The sequence below is a fragment of the Solea senegalensis genome, linkage group LG6 (assembly GCF_019176455.1).
Source record: "Solea senegalensis isolate Sse05_10M linkage group LG6, IFAPA_SoseM_1, whole genome shotgun sequence".
NCBI lineage: Eukaryota > Metazoa > Chordata > Actinopteri > Pleuronectiformes > Soleidae > Solea > Solea senegalensis.
In genome coordinates this window covers 22,587,875-22,611,304 of record NC_058026.1, presented here as the reverse complement: position 1 = coordinate 22,611,304, position 23,430 = coordinate 22,587,875, and the positions used below count along the sequence as shown (strand labels likewise).

Sequence of the window (23,430 nt, the reverse complement as noted above, 5' to 3'; positions counted from 1 at the left end):
AAACCAAAAAAAAGTGCTAACCAGCCAATTTTCTCTAGTGACTATTTCTTTTAAAATACTTTACATGAACGAAACACAGTTAGGAGAGCCAATGTCCTACCAGGAGACAAAAGGCATGCAGTGCATTTCCAGAATCACTTCAGCCATTCCATGCAGTGTTTAAACTGCAGCTGTGAGACAGAAAAACCCACAGCACTTTTAGAAACAATGTGACCTGCCTACGCTGCATTCTTTATTTAATAATACTGTATGAAGACGCTACAGTACAGCTCAGAGGTTTCGCTTAATTTTAAAAACAGGCCCACACATAACTCTAAAAATAACTCTAATATTTATTATGTACACATGAATGAGACTCCTCTTCATGGACACACTTCATTGCTGGTGTCCAAACTGCAGAGTCCTGTGGAAACAAAGATACAGAAATATTTATAGCCTCGTCTCCCAAAAAAGAATTGCTATTTTACTTTTCTGCAAAACACAGGCAAACACTCCATTTGTACATTGTGTACAGGCGGGGGGGAAAAAAAGAATACTGAGATTGTTTCATAGTAGGAACGCAGAATATTATAGCTGATATTGACTTTAAAATGTATTATTGTATATTGGAAATATGATTAATGATTACATCATTAGGCTAAATAGGCTGCTACCTCCTTGACTTCTACGACAGTGACCTTTGTATGTTCATTTTTGCTCAATTTATATCTACATACAGTATGAAAAATATCATGTTGATTTCACAACAAAAGAGACTAAATGACGCAAGGAAAATGTGATATATAGACATATACAATATACACATAGATATGTATATATACATAGATATGTATATATATATATATATATATACACAGTATATATATGCAGTATACGCAAGTACATTTGGATCAGGAAAAGTGAGCTCACCTGTACTACTGTACAATGTGTTTATATGGGTTGTTTATTGTAAACACAAGTCAAAGAGAAGGCACCCAACCGCATCTACAGCGATGTTAGTGATGAAATCAAACAGTACAAACCTGGTACATCCTTCTGGCCTTTGGTGACTCCGTGGAGATCTTAGGTAAACAAACTGCACAAAACAAGGGGCAGATTTAAGAATGATCAACATGTAACATGTATCAAATCAGCACACATTTTGCCACACTGTGTGGTGGTAATATTAAAAATATACATATTAGAGTTGCACAGTCTCAAAGTGTTTGATCAGCCAGTATGTGTCCCCTTTGTGCCATTCGTTAACCGATAAATTGAACATTTTATATCATTGTAAATACAAACAGCACTTCATCCATCCTCAGTGATCCAATCACAACCAAGAACGACTGTTTACACCTGACATTAAAATGCATCCTGGTTGCATCTCATGTGACCACATCAGATCAAATCATGAGGTTCAAAGTCAATCATATGTCGATAACTGTTAATAAAGGTGCGGAAAATAAATGAATACAGAGCTTAACACATTTATTAGACCACCTGTCATAGAAAAAAGAGAAAACATCAGTATTTTAGAAATCCTTATTTTTTAGAAAAACTGCTTTAAAACTAAAAACAAACTCAATTCACAGTGTTATACCTATTTGTGAGTCGGCTCACTGGGTTTCTTCTCTGAGAAGTCAGAAATAAATCAAGAATAACATTCAACCTTTTTTGTTCAGGAATGCAAGTAAATAACTATATTTTGACGTCTTAATCAAGAAATAATAATGCACTTTATTATTCTTTTAGTCAAAATCATGGACAATAATAATTATATTTTAGCATTAAAAATAACAGAGTTCATTTAAGTTTAAAAAAAAAAGAAAAGACATTGTCCATCCTTGTATGCACTTTATGTTGGTGGTGGTCTAATCATCTGTTAAGCACTGTACATGAGCTCAGACAAGTGTCGTTAATGGTAATGATAATAATAATTAATTTTATTTATAAAGAACTTCAATTATATTAAACAAATATGTCACATGGAAAACAAACAGTATTTGCACATTAAAAAATGTGTGGGTTTTGAAGAGGAAAGGTAATTACAATCTCTGATGGGTTTGATGAGGGACTTTCTAAAGAGAGAGGGCAGTTACTGAAAAAGCTGCATCACCCCAGTTTCAGAGATTGGTTCATTGTGGTGCAGCGACGAGGTTTGACACAGATCAACAGAGATTGTGAGTAGGCGTGTGATGGTGGAACAGGTCAGTGACGTAGGAGGGGACCAGATTATGAAAGGGTTTGTGTGTGAGGAGGAGGAGGAGGAGGACAACATGAAACTGGATGCATTGTAGGATGGGAGGACAGTGCAGCTTCTGGAGGACAGGGGTGATGTGATGTCGGGAGCATGCAGTTCAGGAATGTGGACAAATGTGTCCTCACACCACCTTGGAATGTGGTTTATGTGATCAGATCTTCAGGATGGGATCGTTTAGACCTAGTCACTCAGGACGGAGGCTAATTTCAGGTTTGAACAAGGTCAGTTAGTGACCAGTCAACATTTCTTTTAATGTTGTTCCCAATCAACACAGATTTGGGCCTGTTTCACTGATTATTGAGTAATAGTTACTATTCCCACACACTGTTTATACTCACCAGCTCTCTCTCACAGCTTCAATGTCACTAACAAGGTTCTGGGCTAAACAGATGCCGAAAATCTGAATCCAGAAACCAATAAAAAAAGAAAAGAGACATGTTAGTTAAATGAAAATTTGACAGAGTTCATGTGTAAAAGGGAACTGCTAAGACTGTTTCTCACCTGTAGTAATGCTATACCAATAAAGATCCCTGCCACTACTGTCAGGTTGTCTTGAAGCCATTTCTCAAACTGTGGAACACAACCTTTGATATAAATGAACGTCCGCTGCTCCGAGTCCTGGAGGGAACAGTAACAAAACACATCATTAAAAAAACGACTCACTTGTACACACTCTCCATCCTCAGTGCGTGAACAGAAGGTGGAAAAAATAATAATTTCACTTCTGTGCTCCCTGACACAATCTACAGAACAAACCCTCAAACTCAAATTCTTAAGGATTTATAATCTAAATCGTTGTTCTAGGTTTCTGTCATTAGGCTGTGTAATGTTTGTTATTGTGTTAGTGTAATTTTGATGATTTATCTTTGTTGATGTGTGTTTGCTACTGCTGACTGTTATTAGGTTAGGTTTTTTTTATTTTGCCATAATACATGGTTGTAAACACACACTCAGTTTACTGTGTTCCTGCTCTGGCTCCACTTTTCCCCCTGCGTTTAAAGTCAAGAAAAACAAACACGGCCTATTCCTTACATTATGCCTGACTCTATGGAGTACGGCCTAAGCTAATGATGGGGGGGAGGGGTCTCAATTCTCAATTTCCATTGCATTGCTGTGGCATGAGTAATACCACAGGAGCCAAAGAGCTGAGGCAGAGCCAGCTGCTGTGTGGAGTGTGAAGAGTGAGGAGTTTGGAAACATAGTGAAAGAAAGAATATTGTGCCCATGGTAGAGAACCGGATGACCCCATAAAGGCATATAAATCTGCCTCGGGATAAAAATAAGCACGAACAGTTTACACTCATGTGTTTTTATGTGCAGGAGAGTCTCAGTGTAGGTTAAAAAATAAATTAAAAAAGAGGTTTTCTCACCGTCTTTGCTCGGATGTCGTATCCACACTGAGTGTTGATGACGTCCTCCTGTAGGGAAAAAAGAAAATAAAGTGTCTTGACTGAAGATGACAGGTCTGGGCCCCAGAGAGCAAATCATGTGTGTTTATAACACACTTTTCTAATCTTAATGACCACTCAAAGCTGCATTGCACTACAGTTTCTGCCAATTCACCAAACACATTCAATCACAGAGTAAATCTACTGTATGACCAGCACTCATCTATCACACCCAGTCACACTACTGGGCAACTTGAATGTAAGATTCTTGCCCAGGGAGGAATCTGGGATCAAAACCTCTATCTCTCTGTTGAAAGACAACCCACTGTACCACTGACACACAGGGAGGTTTTATAGCAACAGTGACCTCCATGAACTACACCAGTGCCTGCAGTATGGGGGTCAGGGTTATTCAACCAGACCTGAAAACTCCATTTTAGTCTGATGTATTTGTAAATGTAATTAATATTAAAAAACTTGACCTTATAACTTTATTTGTCACATATTATGACCACAAGGCAAAGCACAGATGTGAAACTTATGCATGATGCACACATCTATTCCGACAACCCTCTGCTCTTTTAGGACAATGCAAAACAAAACATTGAACATTTCAAATCATACGTTTGAAACCTTTAAAAAAAGGTTATTTATCTGACTGTTTTGTCCACAGCAGGGAAGTAAAAAAATATGATATGGTTTTCTATGGTTATTTGATGCAGCTATTTATCACTTTAATAGTCAGCAGTTAGTAACCTATATGACTTATAATAACTTGCCCTAAATTTACTTTTAAAGCAATGTTGTTTAAATGTGCTTTACATTAAATGCGTACAATGCAAACAATTTACATATTTTTAAAAAAATATTTGATTTGAAATGGTTTGTTGTAGCTGTTGTATAGCTGAACACATACAGGATATGAAGTGTTTCTCACAGAGAGGATGACCTTCTAAGAGGAGCATGTCCTGCATGGGTCAGCAAATTAAAAAAAAGCTTTCGCAACCTTCATCACAGGGAAGAAAGTCTGTTTCGCAGAAGCCGAGTGCTGTCACTGCTTTCAACAGCAGTTCAACTGCAGTTACAGCATTTTTAAGCCAGAAAAAAGCCTTGGTTTAAGGTAAGTCGTCCCAGCTGCTCTCAGACTTTGCTGTGCTGGCAGAGATGGAAAGGACTGAACTCTGAGGCCTGGACGTCCTGCTGGAAATTAGCCACGGTGGCTGACCGTGTCAGTCAGGCTGCTGGAGGATGCAGATAACACAGCTATCTGTCTCACGGAGGACATTCACAGTTTGTCCTCCAACTGCCAGCAGTGTAAAACTTTCAACAGAGACTTATTCAGTTTAAATTCCCCTAACACATGAGAACAGCACGTTACACCCATATGCCTCTTGTTCTTCACCATAAAAGGAAATTCAATTATACCATGACTACAGGCCTGGTTTTGTTAATAAATCCATTAAGCCAATGTAGGATAGTATAAAGCTGATGATGTCAGTGTGTAGTTGAATAAAGAGCAGGGACGCCAGATCACACATGTGCTCACAGAAGATGCATCCAAGACACATTTTAATACCAGGTGTGAACAGACATACTTAGTGCCGTCTGTCCACGTGTGGTCTTCACTTGTGATCGCTGAGGACGGACGTTAATAAACAGGGCCTTTGTTGCTCTGTTCCATACACACCACAACCCCAGTCCCGGGACAAACAAGTGGATCATGGTACATTCTAGAAGAGGGGTCCGTATCTCCATTTTTCTTGGTATGGCTTTTTTTGGGTGGAGTTTTTGTTGTCATATGTGAAGTGCACTCCTATAAATGCTGCAGTGCATGTAAGAGTACTTTATTTTATTATGTGAGCCTTCTTTTCGTATTATTATTTCTTCTGTTTCATACCACTGACTCAAGAAGCCTGCACAAACATTGACAGGCACTATAACTGTACAAATGGAAAATAAAATCATGAATCTTGACGGTACAGATAGTAAAATGTGACGTGACATACCGCTGGATCTTTGGTGCAACAAGAAAAGGGAACTCCACATTTCTCTCGACTTGGGTTTGAATCAGTGCAGTTAAAGTATATGTTCAAATTCCAGTCATCGGCTCCGAATGCTCCGCAACACTCCCACTACAAAGACGACAAAGCATCACACATGTGTCAATAATGTCTTACAGTGTTGTATAAACACAATTCTCTCAAGATTTAAGCAAAGACTGCTCTGAGACAGCAAGGGAAGCTCTGCTTCCTCTAAAATGTCATAAAATAATTGGTCAGATATGTACTGTTTCATTAGTAAGGACCTGGACCTGGACCTGAAATGAGCTTCCCCTGTCTCAAAGAGCAGCAACCACCGCTGAGCCACACTGGAGTGAAAACAATACTTTGGATTAAGCAAGGCCGTGCTTACATATTCCTGGGTGAAGTCTATCAGGTTCTGCAGGTCAATATCGTCCCTGTACGCCCGAATGTTGTTGTTAATAAAAAAGTTGAGCTGGTCCTTGATCCAGTCTTTGAAGACAAAGGCCAGGACTCCTGCAGTCAGCTCCAGGAAGAAGATAATACCCAGGAACACGGAGAACTAAAAATACACAAACATTGTCAGTGATGTGAATTTAACCAACACTATCATGAAACCGAGGAGGACGTGTACGTACAAACTTGAGCAGGAAGGAGTTTTCTCGGAGTGCTCCGATGCAACCAGCAAATCCAAGGATGAACATCACACCGCCGACAACAAGGAAGAGCCAGACTGGGTCGAAACCCCCCAAATCTGTGATGGACGAGATGTTGGAGAGGACGCCCTGCGAATGAAGCAAAACAGTCAGGGGAAGGTTCGAAGGGTCGAGAGGAATTGTTTAAAATCACACTGAAGTCCAAGTGTGCCGGGGGAACTACAGTGGCCATCTCAGTCCAGTCATTGTTTTGTGTAGTAAGTTTGAAAACATGCTGTGGCTGGTTTGACCATGCAGGCTGCTGTAGAGACATGGCAGTAAAACAAAACAACAACAACAAAATAATAGCCACTTGCTAATATCATCTAGCCAATCTGTAATGGAAGCTGGGTCAGGCAGGCTAGTGCCGTCAGCTAGTACTAATTTATTTAGGTATTGTTTGCAGTCCTTAAATTGGCAACGAAAGAACATATTCAGAATTATTCGGTGGAGAACCGTGGACATACATGCTCTTCGCTTACCTGTTGTGACATTTTCTGGGATGTTTGTATACAATGAAAGGGTCTATTTCCCCAAAATGTTGACCCTCACATTTGAGTAATTTTTAAGCAAAAATGTCATAGTTTTCTCATAAGTGAAGGTCTTTGGGTTTAGGAGTGCTGGATGTTGTGATGGGCATTTTTCACCACCTTGGGACACTTTATTGACCAAATGGCTATAGTTGAATATTCATGACACAATTGTCAGTTGGGGAACAATGAAAACAATCAATAGTTCAAAGCAATATGTGAAGAAGACGTTAAAATAAAATCATCATCTGAAGAAGTGCTTCAGTTTCTGTCTGTTTCCTCTTTACACCACAAGTGCTGAGAGCACACAGTGACTCGGTCTGTGAAATACATCAGAGTCCATTGTTCAGACGAGTGTCCGACCGGAAAACATGACATTCCTTTCTGATTCTGTAAAGCCACTGCTTCCATTTTGTGCAGATAGATGAATGCACACATGGCAAGAGGTGAATGTAAATGATCTTTTCTTCTTTTAAAAAAAAAAAAAAAAATGCTTCACACATGAAATCAAACTCACCTTCTCGCTCCATGCCCACAACCCAATGCCAAGGAATGCCACTCCAAGGAACTGACAAGGAAGAGATGAGAGAGTGGAATTATTTTTCTGTGACTGCAACATGTCGTCATTACACTGAAGCACACACAGAGACTTTCCTGGCAGGGATTCATTTCTAAATATCTAAGGCTGAGGCCTTCAGGAGACTCCCACATTAGAAGGCATTTCTTATTTTTTTTATTTTTTAACAGCCTAAGCGTATTATGACTGTTCAAGTTTCCACTACAGACTTCCACCTACAGAGTGAAAGTTCAAAACCACATTTCAGGTTAGATTTCAGCCTAATCCCCATATTGCATGTTTTTGGACTGTGGGAGGAAACCGGAGAAAACCCATGTAAACTTGTTCCGACTGAGTCGCAAACCCGGGTCTTCTTGCTGCAAAGGCAAGAGTGCTTAGCAACTCATCAATACTACTTTATAATTTATAGACTAAGTGATATGTGAATGATTTACACTGTATGATAGTGATGGGAGGCATTTACAATAAGTTAATCACGGTGAATTTCTATTATTGTGTTAATCATGAATTAAGAAAAACATCAATCATTTTATGTGAGTGACTTTAAAAATCCTGTCTAACTCACCAGCATACGGTGCTTGTGATCCATTTCTCAACGTGCCTATGGGGAGCTGCATCTTTCCTCATGACTTATTACTAATTTGTTCATCATCTATGACCTTCTGAAATTTTTTTTCACTAAAAAAATATGTAAAAAAGTTAACCTAAAAACAAATATACAAATATACATTTACAGCACATTCTCTTCAGTCATTTCAATAATATTGCAATTATTTTGGTCAGGATAATCCTGACGTAAACGTCTGTTGGATTCTGTTATACTTACAGTATAGGGGCTTAGTAAAGACTGAGAATCTCTTGGGTTGGTTAGAATAAACTACAGAGTGAAAGTGTTGACATGACAACGCTTCATAACAACAGTAGAAATCTATCTCTAGACAGGGATGCCTAAGTCCACAGGCTAAAAAGTGTCACTTATTTTACTACCATGTTAGATAGTCTGGATATCACAGATTAGACTGGGGTCACGTGAGGACAAGATATAATGTTTAATCCAGTCTTTGTCTTATAATTTGTTATAAAGTGAAAATTGAAAACATCCTCAGGCTGACGCTTCTCACATGAGAGGCTTTGTTGCATCTGCTCAAGCTTTGTTCAGACAAAACACATCACATACATCCCTCTGTACCAAATATTTACTCTAAATCACCAAATGTTGACGTCTTCTGTCTGTAATCTCTCAGAGCTTCGGTGTAGTGATACAGTATCTTCTTTATATCGAATTAAATTCAAATACAGCTTTTAGTTGGGGTTTAAATTGTCTTGATATGTAAAGCTGCATTCTTAACCATAAACATTGTATTAATAATTGGTATTAATAGGTACTTTTATACATTTACTAACTGGTGGATTTTAGGGGACCATTTTTAATTGTGTTAAATCTGCAATGTAGGGACAGGAATGAGTTTGTTTTTGACAATAAACCTCAACTACTACTACTATTAATGTCTCCTTGTTCAGACACAGTTCTGTATGACCTTTACCTATTGTTTTTGCTTTGACTAAACTAATCCTCGCAGTTCTACAGAGACATAGTCACAGGAATAATTGGTATTACTAAAAGACCATTTGTTATTCCCATTTCACACTGTGTATATTTATATGAGTATGTCTGAGTCTGACCTCCAATACTTCTTGTCCTCGTTCACTAAATATGACAGAAATGTCAGTGGAGGCCCAGAGTGGGCCTTCCCCAGATTCATCATGATCACTGGGTCACAACCACAACAGACGTTCGCTTTCTCTTTCATTTTCCTCAGTGATGGAGGAGGAGGAGGAGGATCATGGATCAGCACTGCAGCCTCGCATATGCACCCAAAACACTGCAGTGACATGTCCTTCATGTCCTCAGATGAAGACACGGGGCAGGACAGATCTTTATCAGAGCTTTGATGCTGACATCATCAAAATCAACAACAACAACAACAGAAACAGTGAGGAGGGAAAACAAAAGCAGCTGATGGTGAGGAGGAGCAAGTGCAAACACACACACACACACACACACACTGCAGGGATGAAACCGCCCGTTATATACATATACATATACACACACACACATATATATATCTATATACACATATATATATTAAATAAACACGGAGATGAGAGCGGCTGCTCCTCAACATCACACACCAGGCCCAAACACAGGACTTACCCAGAATATGATGTTGAATCCGAAGATGAAGTACTTGATGCAGCAGCTCACTTCGTGAGCCTTGAAATGCTTCCCTGACATCATCTGGACGCTGTAGTTGTTTGTCTCCTCAAACGCCGGCCGCAGTGGAAGTGAAGCGCATCGATGCTGCTTCTCTGTCTCCGTCTCTGTCCGTGTCTCTGTCTGCGTGTGTTTGACAGAAAACACCCTCTGATTTCCGCTGAGCCTCGACACAAGCCAGCGCTGCGCCGCCGCCAATTGTTTCAGCGTCTAATTATAAACATTATAGCGTTTCCTCTTCGCGGGTAAAGACACGGAGTCTGTGTCAATGTCTCTCTGTCTTTCTGTCTTTAAATACAACACAATATTCACATACATATATATAGCTGAGTCCTCAGAGGCAGCGCGGTGAAACAAATCCTCTACAAGTCAAACGGAGCCCACTGTCTTTTTCTATCTGAGCCATCGAGGACATGGCTGTTGTTTGATTGACACGTGCAAGCAGCCAATGAGGGTGTTCGGTGGTCAGAGGAGGCGGGACTTCCTCCTGCGGAAGGCCATCATGAAATACAGCAGCAGCAGGATGATTACAGATAACGAGCTGGCCTTGTAATGGGAATAAGACTATAAAATGAAGATTGTGTTATGTTTATTAGCCCATGGAGACACAGCGTGTGTGGTAAATATGAAAAATGACAAATAAAAACACTCCACTGACTCCTGATGATGCTTTGTATCACACTTCCCTCCATTTTGTGACAACATTGTGTACTTAACAGCCTGTTTTCCTAACCTGTATTATTATAAAATAACAAATAATAACATTTACTGAGTCCTAATAATCATACAATATCCATCCAAAAGAAAAATGAAAATAGTTAATGATAGAATATTAAAATATTTAGATTAATCCCAAGGAGACAGCAGCATTGAACCATTTTCATCTAAAAAAAAACCTTTACATTAAACAATAACTGGCTACAGCCCCTGGCAAGAGTTAATAAAGGACAAATAAAATAATACGGGCAAGAAAATGTTAAAGAATATAAATTAAATTGAAGATGAATGGATAAAAAGGGCAAAATCACCTTAAGACAAGTTATATCTAATTTATGTTATGTAAGATGCATAAAATAACACTTTTTTATTATAATTATTATTATAATAATAATGTGTATTTTTAAATACACTTGACACACAAAAGTGTGGAGTTCATACAACATACTGTGTCATTTGTCAAATTGCTTTTGAGTAAAAAATTCCATCAGAGAGAGTGTGGTGGAATTGATTTATTTTCATTGCAAATAAAAGGCTGGGTTCTTTGTGCTGAGACACATTCGGAACGAGAGTAAACTGCACCCTGGTGGCAAAAACTGTCATCTGCATCACAGAGACTCTGTATTTCAATCCATGTACTATATACACAGCTTTTGACCCACGCATTACAATTATATTTTTACATTATTGTGTCGAAGTTGCAAAATAAACACCCATGCACGGTCACCTTGAGCACAGGCTTGGTTTATTGCATAAAATAAAGTCCTATTGTTCTGATCTATTACAAATATTCATTAAACATAAACAAAACTGGATAAATTAATACAAAATAAATATTCTGTGCAGTTTGTCTGTATTGTAAATGCAAGCAAAACCCAGAGATTCATATTATAAATATCCAAATAAAAAGGAAATCTCACTGTGAAGTAATCAGCATCAAACAGGTTGTTCTCTTCATACAAACTAAGGATTATTCACAGATTTAATTCTCTCCTATGCATCATACAAACAGTTGTATGATTCACACACACACTACAACAAATGTTTTTCACATTGTTAATAGTATCCCCAAAGTCTTTTCATTGAAAGATACAAAAACAAAAAGAATTTATATGGTTGAGATACACAAGTAGTAATAGTATAATATCAAAATAACCGACTGTGTAGGCAGTTGCTTAGAATTTGGCTGCAGTTGATTTTACAAAAATATAGATTGCTTTGGACTTCACAAAATACTTCATGTTGTTTTTAAAAAAAGTATCACGTCAAAATGGCAGTTTTCTTTTTATGTGAATTGTTATCCTTCATTATTTTAGTGGTTGGAGTTCCCAGAATCCTCGACAGGAGTTAAATAGAAGAAAATTATAATAATTGCATTGCATCAAATATATTTCCCTTTTAAATCTTTGTTGAGACTTTGTTTGGAGTTAAAGGTCATAAAGCCTTTACTTCCCATGGTTTCACCTTCTTTAAAGTACACAGTACTGTGCATCCAAGTACAACTTAATGTACCCAATACACAGTTTCAGAGCAAACTCTAAAGCTACACAGTACATCATAAAAATGTCCCGGCCTTTAAAAAAAACAAAAAAAACACCCTGAAGAGTAGTTTAAGAGCTGAGATGTCAGGGTAGGAGGACAAAAACATTAGCTAGATAATTATTGAGTAAATCATGTTTTTAAATGCTTTAGAAAAACATTCTTCATGCTGTGCAAAGTAAAGAATTCTTTACTTGAATTGTCAATAATAGCATCTCAGTACATTCAAATTTCACATTCTCTTTTCTTGGTTTAGTTTAGATTTTGGCCAATACCATTGGTACCTTCCGTACATATCATTTATGCAGTAACGTATTAAAAGTAATTGCATATAACACTGTTAGTTTACAAATATATATATTTATATATAGAGAAGAATATATCAAACTTTTAACAACCATGCTGAAAGAAAACATTCCAACACCAAAAATACAAAGATGCTGTTTGTGTTTGAGTTCAGGTCTAACAGCACGAAACCATTATGTATTTAATATACTCAAGGCTTTGTGTGAATTACCTTTGAGCGTTAATACGTCATGCATTCACCACCAGTTAATGAATCCAGTGCGTTACCGTTTCTAAACATGGTTTCGTGTTGACCGGACTGCACCTGCGAGAAACTGTAGTGATAAGTCAAGGCGATATAATGCTTTTATAATGAGGTTTCCTGGGTTGAAATAAAATGCACAAAATCACTCGTGCAAAGCCTGAGAATGCATTTAGAACACTGTTAAGGTTCCTTGGCTTTGATATTGTGTGTGTATTTTATGACACCTTGTTGCATAAACCCTGCCGTTTATTGACGAGCACACCAGGGGTAGGAATGAGGAAAAGGATGAATCCTCTCTGCGGACCGGAGCGTGAATCACTCGACCACCAGTGGATGTCAGCCAGCTGACTCACAGGTGTGGTGGTGGATCGTGTTGCCATGCATCCTGCTGAGAAGTGTGGAAGCACAAGCAGCTGAGCTGCAGACTCAGGGGTTTGGGTCACTTTAAGTCACCTTGATAGTAGGCTTCTTGTGGACACAAAGGAAGGAGACATAGGGCACACCGATGAAGGCCCATTTCTCATTGGGCCAGAACATGATGACGGGTCCTCGCTCCGGAGCCTCGGTCACGACGTCAAAGTAGGCGAAGCAGACACAACCCAAGTATGAGGCCAGGCATATGAGGATGTGCCTGGAAGATAAGGAGGGTTTGAATCAACAACAAAAAAGTACAACTGGGAGTTTGCATGTGCATTTGTGCAAGGTTAAAAATACAGTCTACAGTCAAATATTAGATGTGGAACTGGGTGTGGACGTAACATATCTTATACTAGGGCCGTACGTTTGACATCCCTGCTCTACTGTGTTAGTGTTTTTAACGTCTTCTTCTGTAGATTATAAAACTTGTCATTTGTTGACATTTAATAAAAAAACTAACCAACAAAAAACATTAAAGAACAGCATTGATGAAGATATTGTATGGACATAATTCACCAAAAGCTTGACATAAATAATTCTTATTGTTAGTGTAAGTTTTTTCCCCATTGCAGACGTTTTGTCTGTTTCTCCAGGGGGATAAAATATCTATCTATCTATGGGACTTCATGTATCTTGTTTTTCACTGCCACACTCCGTAACCATGGTAACAGCAGCGAGGTGAGGTGTTCAACTTGAATGTGATGATGACGCCAATGAGGATTGTGATTTGTGAGCTGAAGACGTGTGAATAAATAGCCACATGACGTGCAGCTCAAACATGAAGCTCTGCCGTCTGATTGATCTCCACAACTCCGATAAGCATCACGCACATGTTCATGTTTTAAGATCCAGACGCTCATTTTCTGGAAACGCCTTGAAACACGGGCGTAGCAAAGCTGGAAATGATCCGACCACGGTGACAAATTCACCCAGGTTGATTTGAAGAGTGCACATGTACATGATAATGTATCTCTGAGCGTGTCTGTGATCTTACCAAGCAGAGTGCAAGTAGGGAAAGTTGACTGACTGACACATTTCACAGAATATCCTGTCACTGATCCAGCAAAGCAGACCCAGCGCCCACCAGATCCCTGAGATCAAGCCCAGCTTGAAGACACGTGGGTTTTCACACCTGCAGCGACCGAAAACAAAACAGTGACAAAGTTGCACGACTCTGAGAACACACATACAAAGACATCAGGACATTTTAAACTTGTGAATCATCCAACACATAATGATACACATAATGTTTAGAATTTGGCTGCGTGCAGGGCAGCGCACCCGCTCACAGTGATCACAATCCTGTGCTTGTCTGCATGGGAAGTGAGTGAAGAGGAAGGTGAAGCCAAACACAGTTTTTCAGAGTTTTCACTGGACATTTGAGGACCATAGTCATCTTTTCCATGCATCCATTGAGTGCGAGTTGCTATTGTTGTTCATTTTTAGACGTTAATAATCATATTATTGTTAAATAAGGTAGTTATCAGTTACAGCTGATTGTTTTGCTCTTCTCTCCCTGGTGCTGCACGTCTGTGTGTCATGTCGATATAGAGCAACTTTTTTTGTTCTTGGTGAATATAAATCCAAATATCAGCAAACATTTTAATCTCCAATAACCTCCGTCACTAATCTGGCTGTTTAGCAAACTTGGAGAGATATTGCACTTCAGGATACTGCACATAATTGAATTGTCAATTCTGAGAACAAAACTCTGTGTCATAACTACATACAATGTTAGATTAAAATGAAAATTGTATTTCCTCCCCGAGACATTTAATCCATGATTATATAGTTTTTGTTCTTCTGAGTTCTCCGTTTACTGGCTCTGAGCGTGGTGCTTTTATATTTTGGTCTGAGAAGTCTCTAACAAATCTCTTTTCCGCTTGTGGCCTGAATGGTCTGTGACATCAGAACTGCTGAACTGTCTCCAAGTGGACATTAGTGTGACCTGCAGCTACATGAGCTGATCCAGAGCCCCGCTGATAAACTATTCTTAGTCTTGGACTCCTTATACACAGTAGTCAAACACAACAAGTGCTAGAAGAGAGACAGGCAGAGGGGAGGTTTACAACGCTGTGAAAAGATGCAGCTGCGGAAACAACAAGCATCACTTGTCCAGTGTGTACAATTTAGGAGGGGGTTTTTTTGGCAGACACTGAATATATCACCCATGTGTTTGTTTAAATGAGTGTTCTAGTGTTTGTGAAACACTAGAATAAGCCCTATTTCATATATTTGAAGCACGGTCCTTGCTTTACAGAGGACGTCATCTCGCACCGCCGTGTTTCCACAGGAGCCTAAAACAGATAGAACGTGGCTTTCACATTCTGGAGCGGAAGCTTCCTACATGCTGAAGAAGACAAACATCCTTTCTGGAATGTGAAGGCATAGTTCCCTGATGTGCTTGAGAAAGGGAGGGGGGGTCTTACCATTAGATGTCACTCATTGTCACACAGTGGATCACAAGTCTGACTTAGAAGGTTTGGAAAAAGATGTACAACAGGTAATATAGATTGGTAAGTGTACGTTTGTCACTAAAAGCATTAACTTCATACATACATCATGAGCGAGAAAGACTGTAGTATGAAAGTGAAAAATTGTGACAGCTAAAATGTGTTGGTCTAGCAATAACAAGTCTTTTGTCTCTTAGATAAGGTAGATTCTCTCTTTAAGTGTCACTTATCTGGTTAAAATGAGAAGACTCTTCCGGTGCACAGTTCAAAATAAACCGTCACTGATTAAAGGTTTGAGTGCTCACTTTGGCAAAGATTGTTTGAGGGATAAGAAGAAGCGTGATTATATTTCCTATTTTGGTGAAATATTAAAGTGTGGAGACAGCGACTGTCATTAAAACATTGGATTTGATAATCATTGCCATGGAGATGAAGCTGCATCTAGCTCTTGTAGTGATAGAAATCTGCATCACTTGAACTGCAATACAACTATAATATACAAAGCAAACTTTATACTAACAATAAAATACACATCTTCAAGAAACTCAAGCGAGTCCAGTAACCCGACATCTACATACACATCTGAGGAAACGATGACCTGGATGAGTCAGAATTTTAACAATACTTGTGTGGAGTGAAAGGGAGCAGTTGACTGTCAATGTCACGGCTGCATGTCACAAAGACATAGAAAAGAGTGATGATGAAGACTAATGGCTTCTGCTTGTTTTTCTTTAGCTGCTGAGATTTAGAGGCTTGGAATGAATAAGTGTTGTTAAAAGTCACATAAGCAATTCACTTTGAACCATTCATGCTTGAACATTTCTAGCATCCGTCTTTGTCTTTAACGTCTGAAATGTTTGGCATACAGTTGAATATTTGCTCATTTGTTGTCGTTTCTTACTAACTGATGAGGTAACTCAGTGCATGTCTGAAAAACGATTCTCATTTGACATTATTTCAAGGGCATTCAGTGCCCGTGGATGAGAGACCCAAAAAACAACAGAAAATAGATGCAAGGGAGCAGAGACATGTTTATGTAAACTATGTAAACAAAACAATCTCATGAAACACAGAAGTGCTGCTCTTTGTCACGTAGCCATTATGGCCCTGGTCCAAGTAAACAAAGGTCAGGACAACTAAAAAAACAACTAATATCTTGATAATGGTGCATTATTTAGCAGGCAGTCTACGTCCACTAAATCAGACTAGTAAAAAGGGGAGACGTGTTATGCATGATCTGGTCTCACTTTAGCTGTCATATATGACTGGGAAGAAGTCGAGAAAAACAGCTTCTCAGAAAGTACTAAAATACTTTCAGGAAGAAAAGGTCATCAACTTGTCATGAATCTTATTCGTGAAATGTTTCACTGATTACCGGAAAGTACCGAGTGAGTATCAGGCACTAAGCAACCCGACAGTGTTGAGTTTGGAGTTTATATACAAACACTGAACGGCCGTGACTCAGCCAACACCCCTTCCTGCTGACAATCCCATCACCACACAGCTGCATAACTGCAATAGTCCAGCGTGCAAGATAAGAGACAGGACATCAAACAGGATGTCTCCGTGGACACACAGTGTTAGCGAGTGTGGTGGAGAGTTTGACTGTTGGAGGTAACGTGAAAGATAGACAGGTCTGTCTGTGTCCGTCTGTCTGTCCGTCTGTCTGTCTGCACTGGAGTTCAACAGAAAGGCGTCTCCCTCTGGGAACGGAGAGGAAGAGTCTCCAAAACATCAGTGACTCAGACACTAAAGACAAAGTCGTTGCTATGCATATATAATGGAATTAAAATTAAATGAATTGTACATTTGTTTGACTGCTTGTGATTAATGTGTCAAGACCTTTTTTCAAACTTGGGCAGAATAAACTGCTGATATTTAAATAGATTAAATGTATAGCAGTGCATTTATACATTATTTCTATTGTCATCATTTTAAAGACACTACATTTGCGTTTGCAGAGATTTAAATAATGACTCAGGGAGTATATTTGTTGTTGTTTGTTGACTGCTATGATATAAAAAGTATATGGATTCTCATTATAAGTACTTCATTTTGCTCTGCAAGACAAATCAAGAATTATTTTTTTTCTTTTCAAACATTCAGTCTGAATAAATCATCGATTATAGCACAGCTATGACTGGAAATATTGCAGAAGTGGTTTGGTTCTTTATAGTGAACAGGTTGTTTTTGTCCAAGTGGGAGTGGCTTGAACGAGGGCCAACAGACTGTACTGTAAGAGAAAAACGCAAAAACAAGCGTTCTGATGGCAGACGTCCATCAACCGGGACCACAGGAACTCTGCCACCACTTAGCAGAACAAACAAAAAAAAACAAAAAACAGCCAACACCAATAGATGACTAGCACTGGCAGCAGTTATGTGGACGTTAATGTCAGTAATACTAACAGGTTGAACAATGGATGACTTAAGGTTCAAAAAATGACGCTGGTGAGTAAAGGTTGCGGGAAAAGGAAAGAAAAGAGCACGACTCCACATTGCTGTGACTGAGGAAAACATTCTTTCAATTCAGACCGTATAATTAGATGACGTGCTAAACATGACCAACAATGTATATAGTACAAAAGGTCAAAACATGATAATGATCTGTACAATATAATGTCTCGACACTTAAAAACAAAAGAAGCAGAAACTTTGTGTCTATTGCTGCTAAGCTTTAAATTCTGTTATTTCAACCTACAGTTACTTTGTGTTAATTGTGCAAACCGATTCACTAGTTTTAACATACTTGGTGCCTAAAATGAGCTCAGGAAAGATTAAAATAAATAAGAACACACCACAAAAAATTAGAACACACCAAAAATAAAATGTATGTACTGGTAAATGAGCAGGTAACTGTCTATCTAAACCTTTTATATCATGTTTTCTTCCTGAACTAGACATCAACATCTGTTGTTTCAAGAAAAACAAAATAAAAACACACATCACCAACCTTTTAAGCTCAGTAATGAGCAGCACAGTGCACGGGATACCCAGAGTCATGAGTGACAGCGAGTTGACCACAGGTTTAACGAAGGCCAGCCCTGTGGTGATTCCTGACAAGATTCCAATGACCACTTTGAACCTTGACCTGGAGGGAGCAGCAAAACAAGCCAGAGAAAATCTGTAACAATGTTGCACTCTTGTGAAACACACATGGATGTTGGAGTGACTCAGAAACAACTTCTAGACACTCATTATGACAATAACCTCAAGTGGCCTGACGCCTGAAGCGAGAGAGCAGACATTGCGACTCGGCAACAATGTAAAGAGAAGTAAAGACATGTGATGCAGCTTTTCTGGTGTCAGCTATCTTGGAAAGGACTATTATTAAACAGGAGGGTCACAGCAGAGGACACGTCATATGACAACAGTGAGCTCCAGGACATTAACCTGCTAAACACAAATACAGCAGACTTCTACAGTTGAGTTTATGATTTAACATTAAGCCAAATGTTCTGATTTGTATGGTGGCCTGGAAGTGCAAACCATTATTAACAAACGTGTAACACTCTTGTAAATCCCAAAGACATTTAGCAAAAAGACACAGTTTGCAGGCAGGTAAACCAGCTGCTGTCATCTATCATGACGAGAACATCTGCATCTATACAGCCAAATATTCAAACTCTGTTTGATTATACAATGAAAGCTTAGAAACGATTAGACAATGGTGAATCAGAATCAGAATCTGAATATGGATTCGGGATTTGCTTTCTCTATTTGTAGACGAGCACCGATGTTGCTCTAATAAAGACGTTTGGACACTTTAATGCCAGTTCCAAACTTGTGAAAATTGTGGCCCACATACATACCGATCCCTCCTGAACATCCGAGGTAGATATCTCTTTGGGAACCACATGGCAATGGCACACATGAGAACCCATAAGATGGCCAGTTCATCCAGCATCTGGCCGAGGAAGCTGAGGGTGGCGTGAAAATATGTCGAACCAATACCTGCGAGAGAGAGGGACACACACAGGACACCGCAGGATTATCATAACAGAGGTGTAATATAAGGTGTCGCTGTGTGATAATGAGTCACAATATCCATGAATACTTTCCTCTGAATATGCATGGATAATTAGAGATTAATTACTGTTAGAGGACCAGTATGTATTGGATCTAGTGACATCTAGGGGTGACTAAGAAACTGTGGGCCCTCAGATAGAATTGAATGGCAAAAAAAAAATACTGAATCACACATTCAATCAGTTGTGGGGTATGTTTAGGGCCTCAGGGATTCATTTGGAGGAATAAGAATAATAAGAAGAAGAATAATGCTAACAGTTTCAATAGGGTTCTACGTACTGTGTGCTCGAACCTTTATTATCAAATTAGTTGGCAAATAATTTAGTAATGAAGTTTTTGCAACCCAAAAAAAATACACACATATATTGGCGTTCAAATTGCAGGCTTTGCAATTTGGATTTGAAAACAGTTAATTGTTCTGCCATAATCTACTTTGGCAAAAACTAAAGAGAGCAAAAACACTGTCTGCTGCTCAAAGCAAAAAGAAAAAAATGGAAACAACAAATGCATGTCACATTGTTAGCACACAGCTGTGGGAAAAGCTGTGTAGGGACAGCACTGTTACTGGCCCCTTTGTTATCATGGTCCAGCAGCCGTCTCACTATCAGCATCACCTATTTACATAACAGCCGCTGCAGGAGAGTCGCACAACTTCTTATCCAAGAACACAACACTACCCTCCATCGCACCCGTCAGTGTAATCACATGTCACAGGCTGGCAGAACAGAACGTATACAAAAAAGAGAGATTTAACATCCATACATCCATCTTCTACCGCTTTATCCTCCACATAAGGGCTGCCCTATGTCCCAGCTGACATAGGGCAAAAGGCGGGGTACACCCAAGGACAGATCACCAGCTCATCACAGGGCAACATAGAGACTTGGAGAGTCAATTTAGAGTGTCCAATTTTGCCTAATCCCCAAATCCCACACACACGGAGAACATGCAAACTCCATGCAGAAGGGCAGAGATTAAACACTTATTTGAAAACTAATCAATAAAAACTTTCCCCCATAAATGACTAAATGTGTTGGTTCTGACTGTTCATTGGTAAATTATTCGGGTTTTCTCCGTGTTAGGATAAATGGCTTTCTATTTAGCACATTGTACTTTTACAAAAAAACAAAACACTGTAAATGTGGGGATATGATAGTAATTAGGCAATATAATCACATTTTAACTGTATGAATGACTCGGAACACACAGATGAGACCTCAGCCAAATAAGTGCAGCTGAAAATTGTTTTCATACTAAAACCTACAGTGTTATTCTAGTGTTCTTGCAATAAAGGTCAACAGTCACCAATGCATGAAGAGAGGTAAACATGTAGTTGACTTTACTGGCTTTTGGCTTTAAATGCACATCAACATGAACACAAACAACCTTAAGTGTGCTCCACCGGTTTGGGAGGCAGATGTAAAAAACACACAGAAGAAGCTCATTTAAAAGTCACATCATTCACAGTTGAAGTGCCTTCAGCTACTGTACATCACTTATGTAAATTTGATGTTGTTTTTCCCATCATGCACTAAGTTCACCTCTTGGGAGCAGTTGGACGTCAGTCAGGTTATCTTTGCTGACTGTGCAAAGCGGAGTGTTTTCCAAACAGTATGAAGGGAACAGTGGAGAGCGTTATCTCTCCAGGACTCTGCCGTCTTTTCTACACATAGGCTCCATTTATTGACCCACAGACACACTGTGACAAATCAACTGAAGTCTACACAAGAGGCTTATTCACTGGTTGGATGAGGCACCGTCTCTGTTATGTGTTGTTGTAGGGAAGTTAACACCAGGCAGCACAACCAGAATCTGAGAAAACCTACACCCCATGAACAATGTTGTTGCAGTTTGAGCAGATTTAAAATGCTCGTGTGTAGCTTTTAAGTATAAACACACACGTCTGATACACTGGAACAGTTGTCAAATGAGTTCACACAATGCCCTTTAAGCCTCATCTCCACCTGACACACTCTGTACTTCTCAGTATAGTTGTTGAGACAAACAGCCACAAACCGAGCAGGTTTGTGTCTGTTGTGTTTTGTTCAATGTTGTTGTTCATTGTCGGCGCGCCGGTACGTCACACTACTAGTCTCACTGACATACACCCCGCCTACCAAGTAAAGGTAAATGGTCTAAATGGTGCAACAGCAGCACCATGGCACTAGTAAAGCAAGCTGGCTGCACACATGGTGCTGTATGACTGAAAACATAAAAGAAGCATTCTTGAAAAGTTTAAGGAGTGAATTTTACAGCTAAAAAAATCCCAGTCATTCAGCAAATTAACATGATAAACACTTTGTGTCCCCATCTGTATACGCACAAAGGGCTTGTTTACCATCATGGTACAGCTCGGTTTGGTACAGTATGAGATGGTTAAGTCCTTGACTGAGAACAACACCTTTACTTGGATGGTGAGGTGTGCCTGATGGCCACGTCAGTGAAATATGTAGTGTGGCGTTCTACTGGTGCAACGACAACGTACAACAACATTGAATGCAACACAACAAAGGACACCTGCTCGGTTTATGGTTGTTCGTCTCAAAAAGACGTCAAGCTTTCAATGAGAACAGACTGCGGGCGAAGAAGAAACACTGGTCTCAAGGGAGTGATGTTCTTCCGTCGCCCCAATCAGCTGACTGTCGTGGGTCTGACTCCATCCGTACCATACCATTACTCTGGTACTCCAAGGGAAGGGTACCAAAAAATGTAATGGTTGGAGCCGGTTATTTTGGTTGTTTTTAAATGTTTCCCCATTCCAGTCTGATTTAGAATGACGGACCCCAATTTCAGATGAAGTGTGCAGCATACAGATGATCTTACATCGTTTCTGTTCACGAATAATAATAAACAATGAATTCAGCTTAAGTTACAGACTGTGGCTAACAAACAAACCTATTTTTCGCTACTATAATAATAATAGCCCTTGGCATGATTGATTTATTAAATGTAATGCTACCATCTTAGGGCCTTATTATGGGGTTTCCAACTGTGGAATGTGGGGCCCCTATAAACTCGGGGGACCCTTGACATTTGACTGCTGAAACGTCTCTGCGTGGCTACAATAATACAAGCCTGATAGATTGGGTTCTCTGTGGTGTGTCAGGGAAATGTAAAGATGACGGCGTCTCATGCAGTTAAAAACCAACAGTAAAAATGTCACCACAGAATGAAATACTGAGCCAACTTACCGACCACAACAAGTAGAATCCATATGAGGTAGATCCCGCAGTTGAAATGTGTTGCATATTGGTGGAACAAACACATTAATATGGGCGGCAAAACAAAAAACAATATGTTGCTGATCTGAAATGATAAACAAAGGAAAGCTATGAGCCAAAATACATGTTAGTGGGAGGTGATCAGTGACAGCAGCTGCAACTTACATTCAGCTAAAATTAAAAGGGGGAAAAGGAACATTTGTAACCTGATGCTGACAGTGAAAAAGAAAAACATAATGATGCTGAAGCCGAAAACAAAGTGTTTAAAAGTCAGTGCAGTAATAACAGCTAACCAGTGGGTAAACAGTGCCATAGAAAGGAAAGCAAAGCCAGACAAAGCTGTAAACAAAATATAATACACAAAGCAAAAACAAAAACTACGACAAAACAAAAAACCGACCGTGTTGTAAAACTCAGCGATGCTCGGGTAAATAAGGTAATTGCCTTCACACCAGTCCACCTCGGAGCTGCCAGCCTGCAACTGGTCCCAGAACACCACATGAACGTCACTCATGTCTGGACTAGTTCTGTCGGACAAACCGAGCAGAGCAGAGACAACAAAAAGAATAATCTCCGTCTGTCTCTTCAGCTCTCGCTAAATGTAGTGACACGTATAGTAGACTGCACACGGTCATGTACTGTGGTCAGCGCTGCTGAGCCGCATTTTAAGCCGCTGATCCCCCACAAAGCCTCCTCCTCCTCCTGCTGCTGCTGTCTAACTTGACGCTCCGCTCTTCTCTGACCACTGATGATGATGATGATGATGGTGAGGACAGC

The 23,430-nt window shown here is 39.4% G+C and overlaps 2 protein-coding genes across 2 annotated transcripts; both read right to left on the bottom strand.

The window, feature by feature from the left end:
- Positions 1-308: 308 nt before the first annotated feature.
- LOC122770858 (tetraspanin-5) lies at positions 309-10,144 on the bottom strand. Its single transcript, XM_044028025.1, has 10 exons — positions 9,669-10,144; positions 7,394-7,444; positions 6,290-6,436; positions 6,043-6,213; positions 5,637-5,762; positions 3,613-3,660; positions 2,744-2,860; positions 2,581-2,642; positions 1,023-1,075; positions 309-403 (listed from the first exon to the last, which is right to left on the bottom strand). The coding sequence occupies exons 1-9, from the start codon at positions 9,750-9,752 to the stop codon at positions 1,063-1,065; spliced, it is 819 nt and encodes a 272-aa protein (XP_043883960.1). The 5' UTR covers positions 9,753-10,144; the 3' UTR covers positions 309-403; positions 1,023-1,062.
- Positions 10,145-10,942: 798 nt separating this feature from the next.
- Positions 10,943-23,409, bottom strand: acer2 (alkaline ceramidase 2). Its single transcript, XM_044028023.1, has 6 exons — positions 23,054-23,409; positions 22,624-22,738; positions 19,216-19,357; positions 18,357-18,494; positions 13,946-14,083; positions 10,943-13,165 (listed from the first exon to the last, which is right to left on the bottom strand). The coding sequence occupies exons 1-6, from the start codon at positions 23,165-23,167 to the stop codon at positions 12,979-12,981; spliced, it is 834 nt and encodes a 277-aa protein (XP_043883958.1). The 5' UTR covers positions 23,168-23,409; the 3' UTR covers positions 10,943-12,978.
- Between the last annotated feature and the right edge of the window lie 21 nt (positions 23,410-23,430).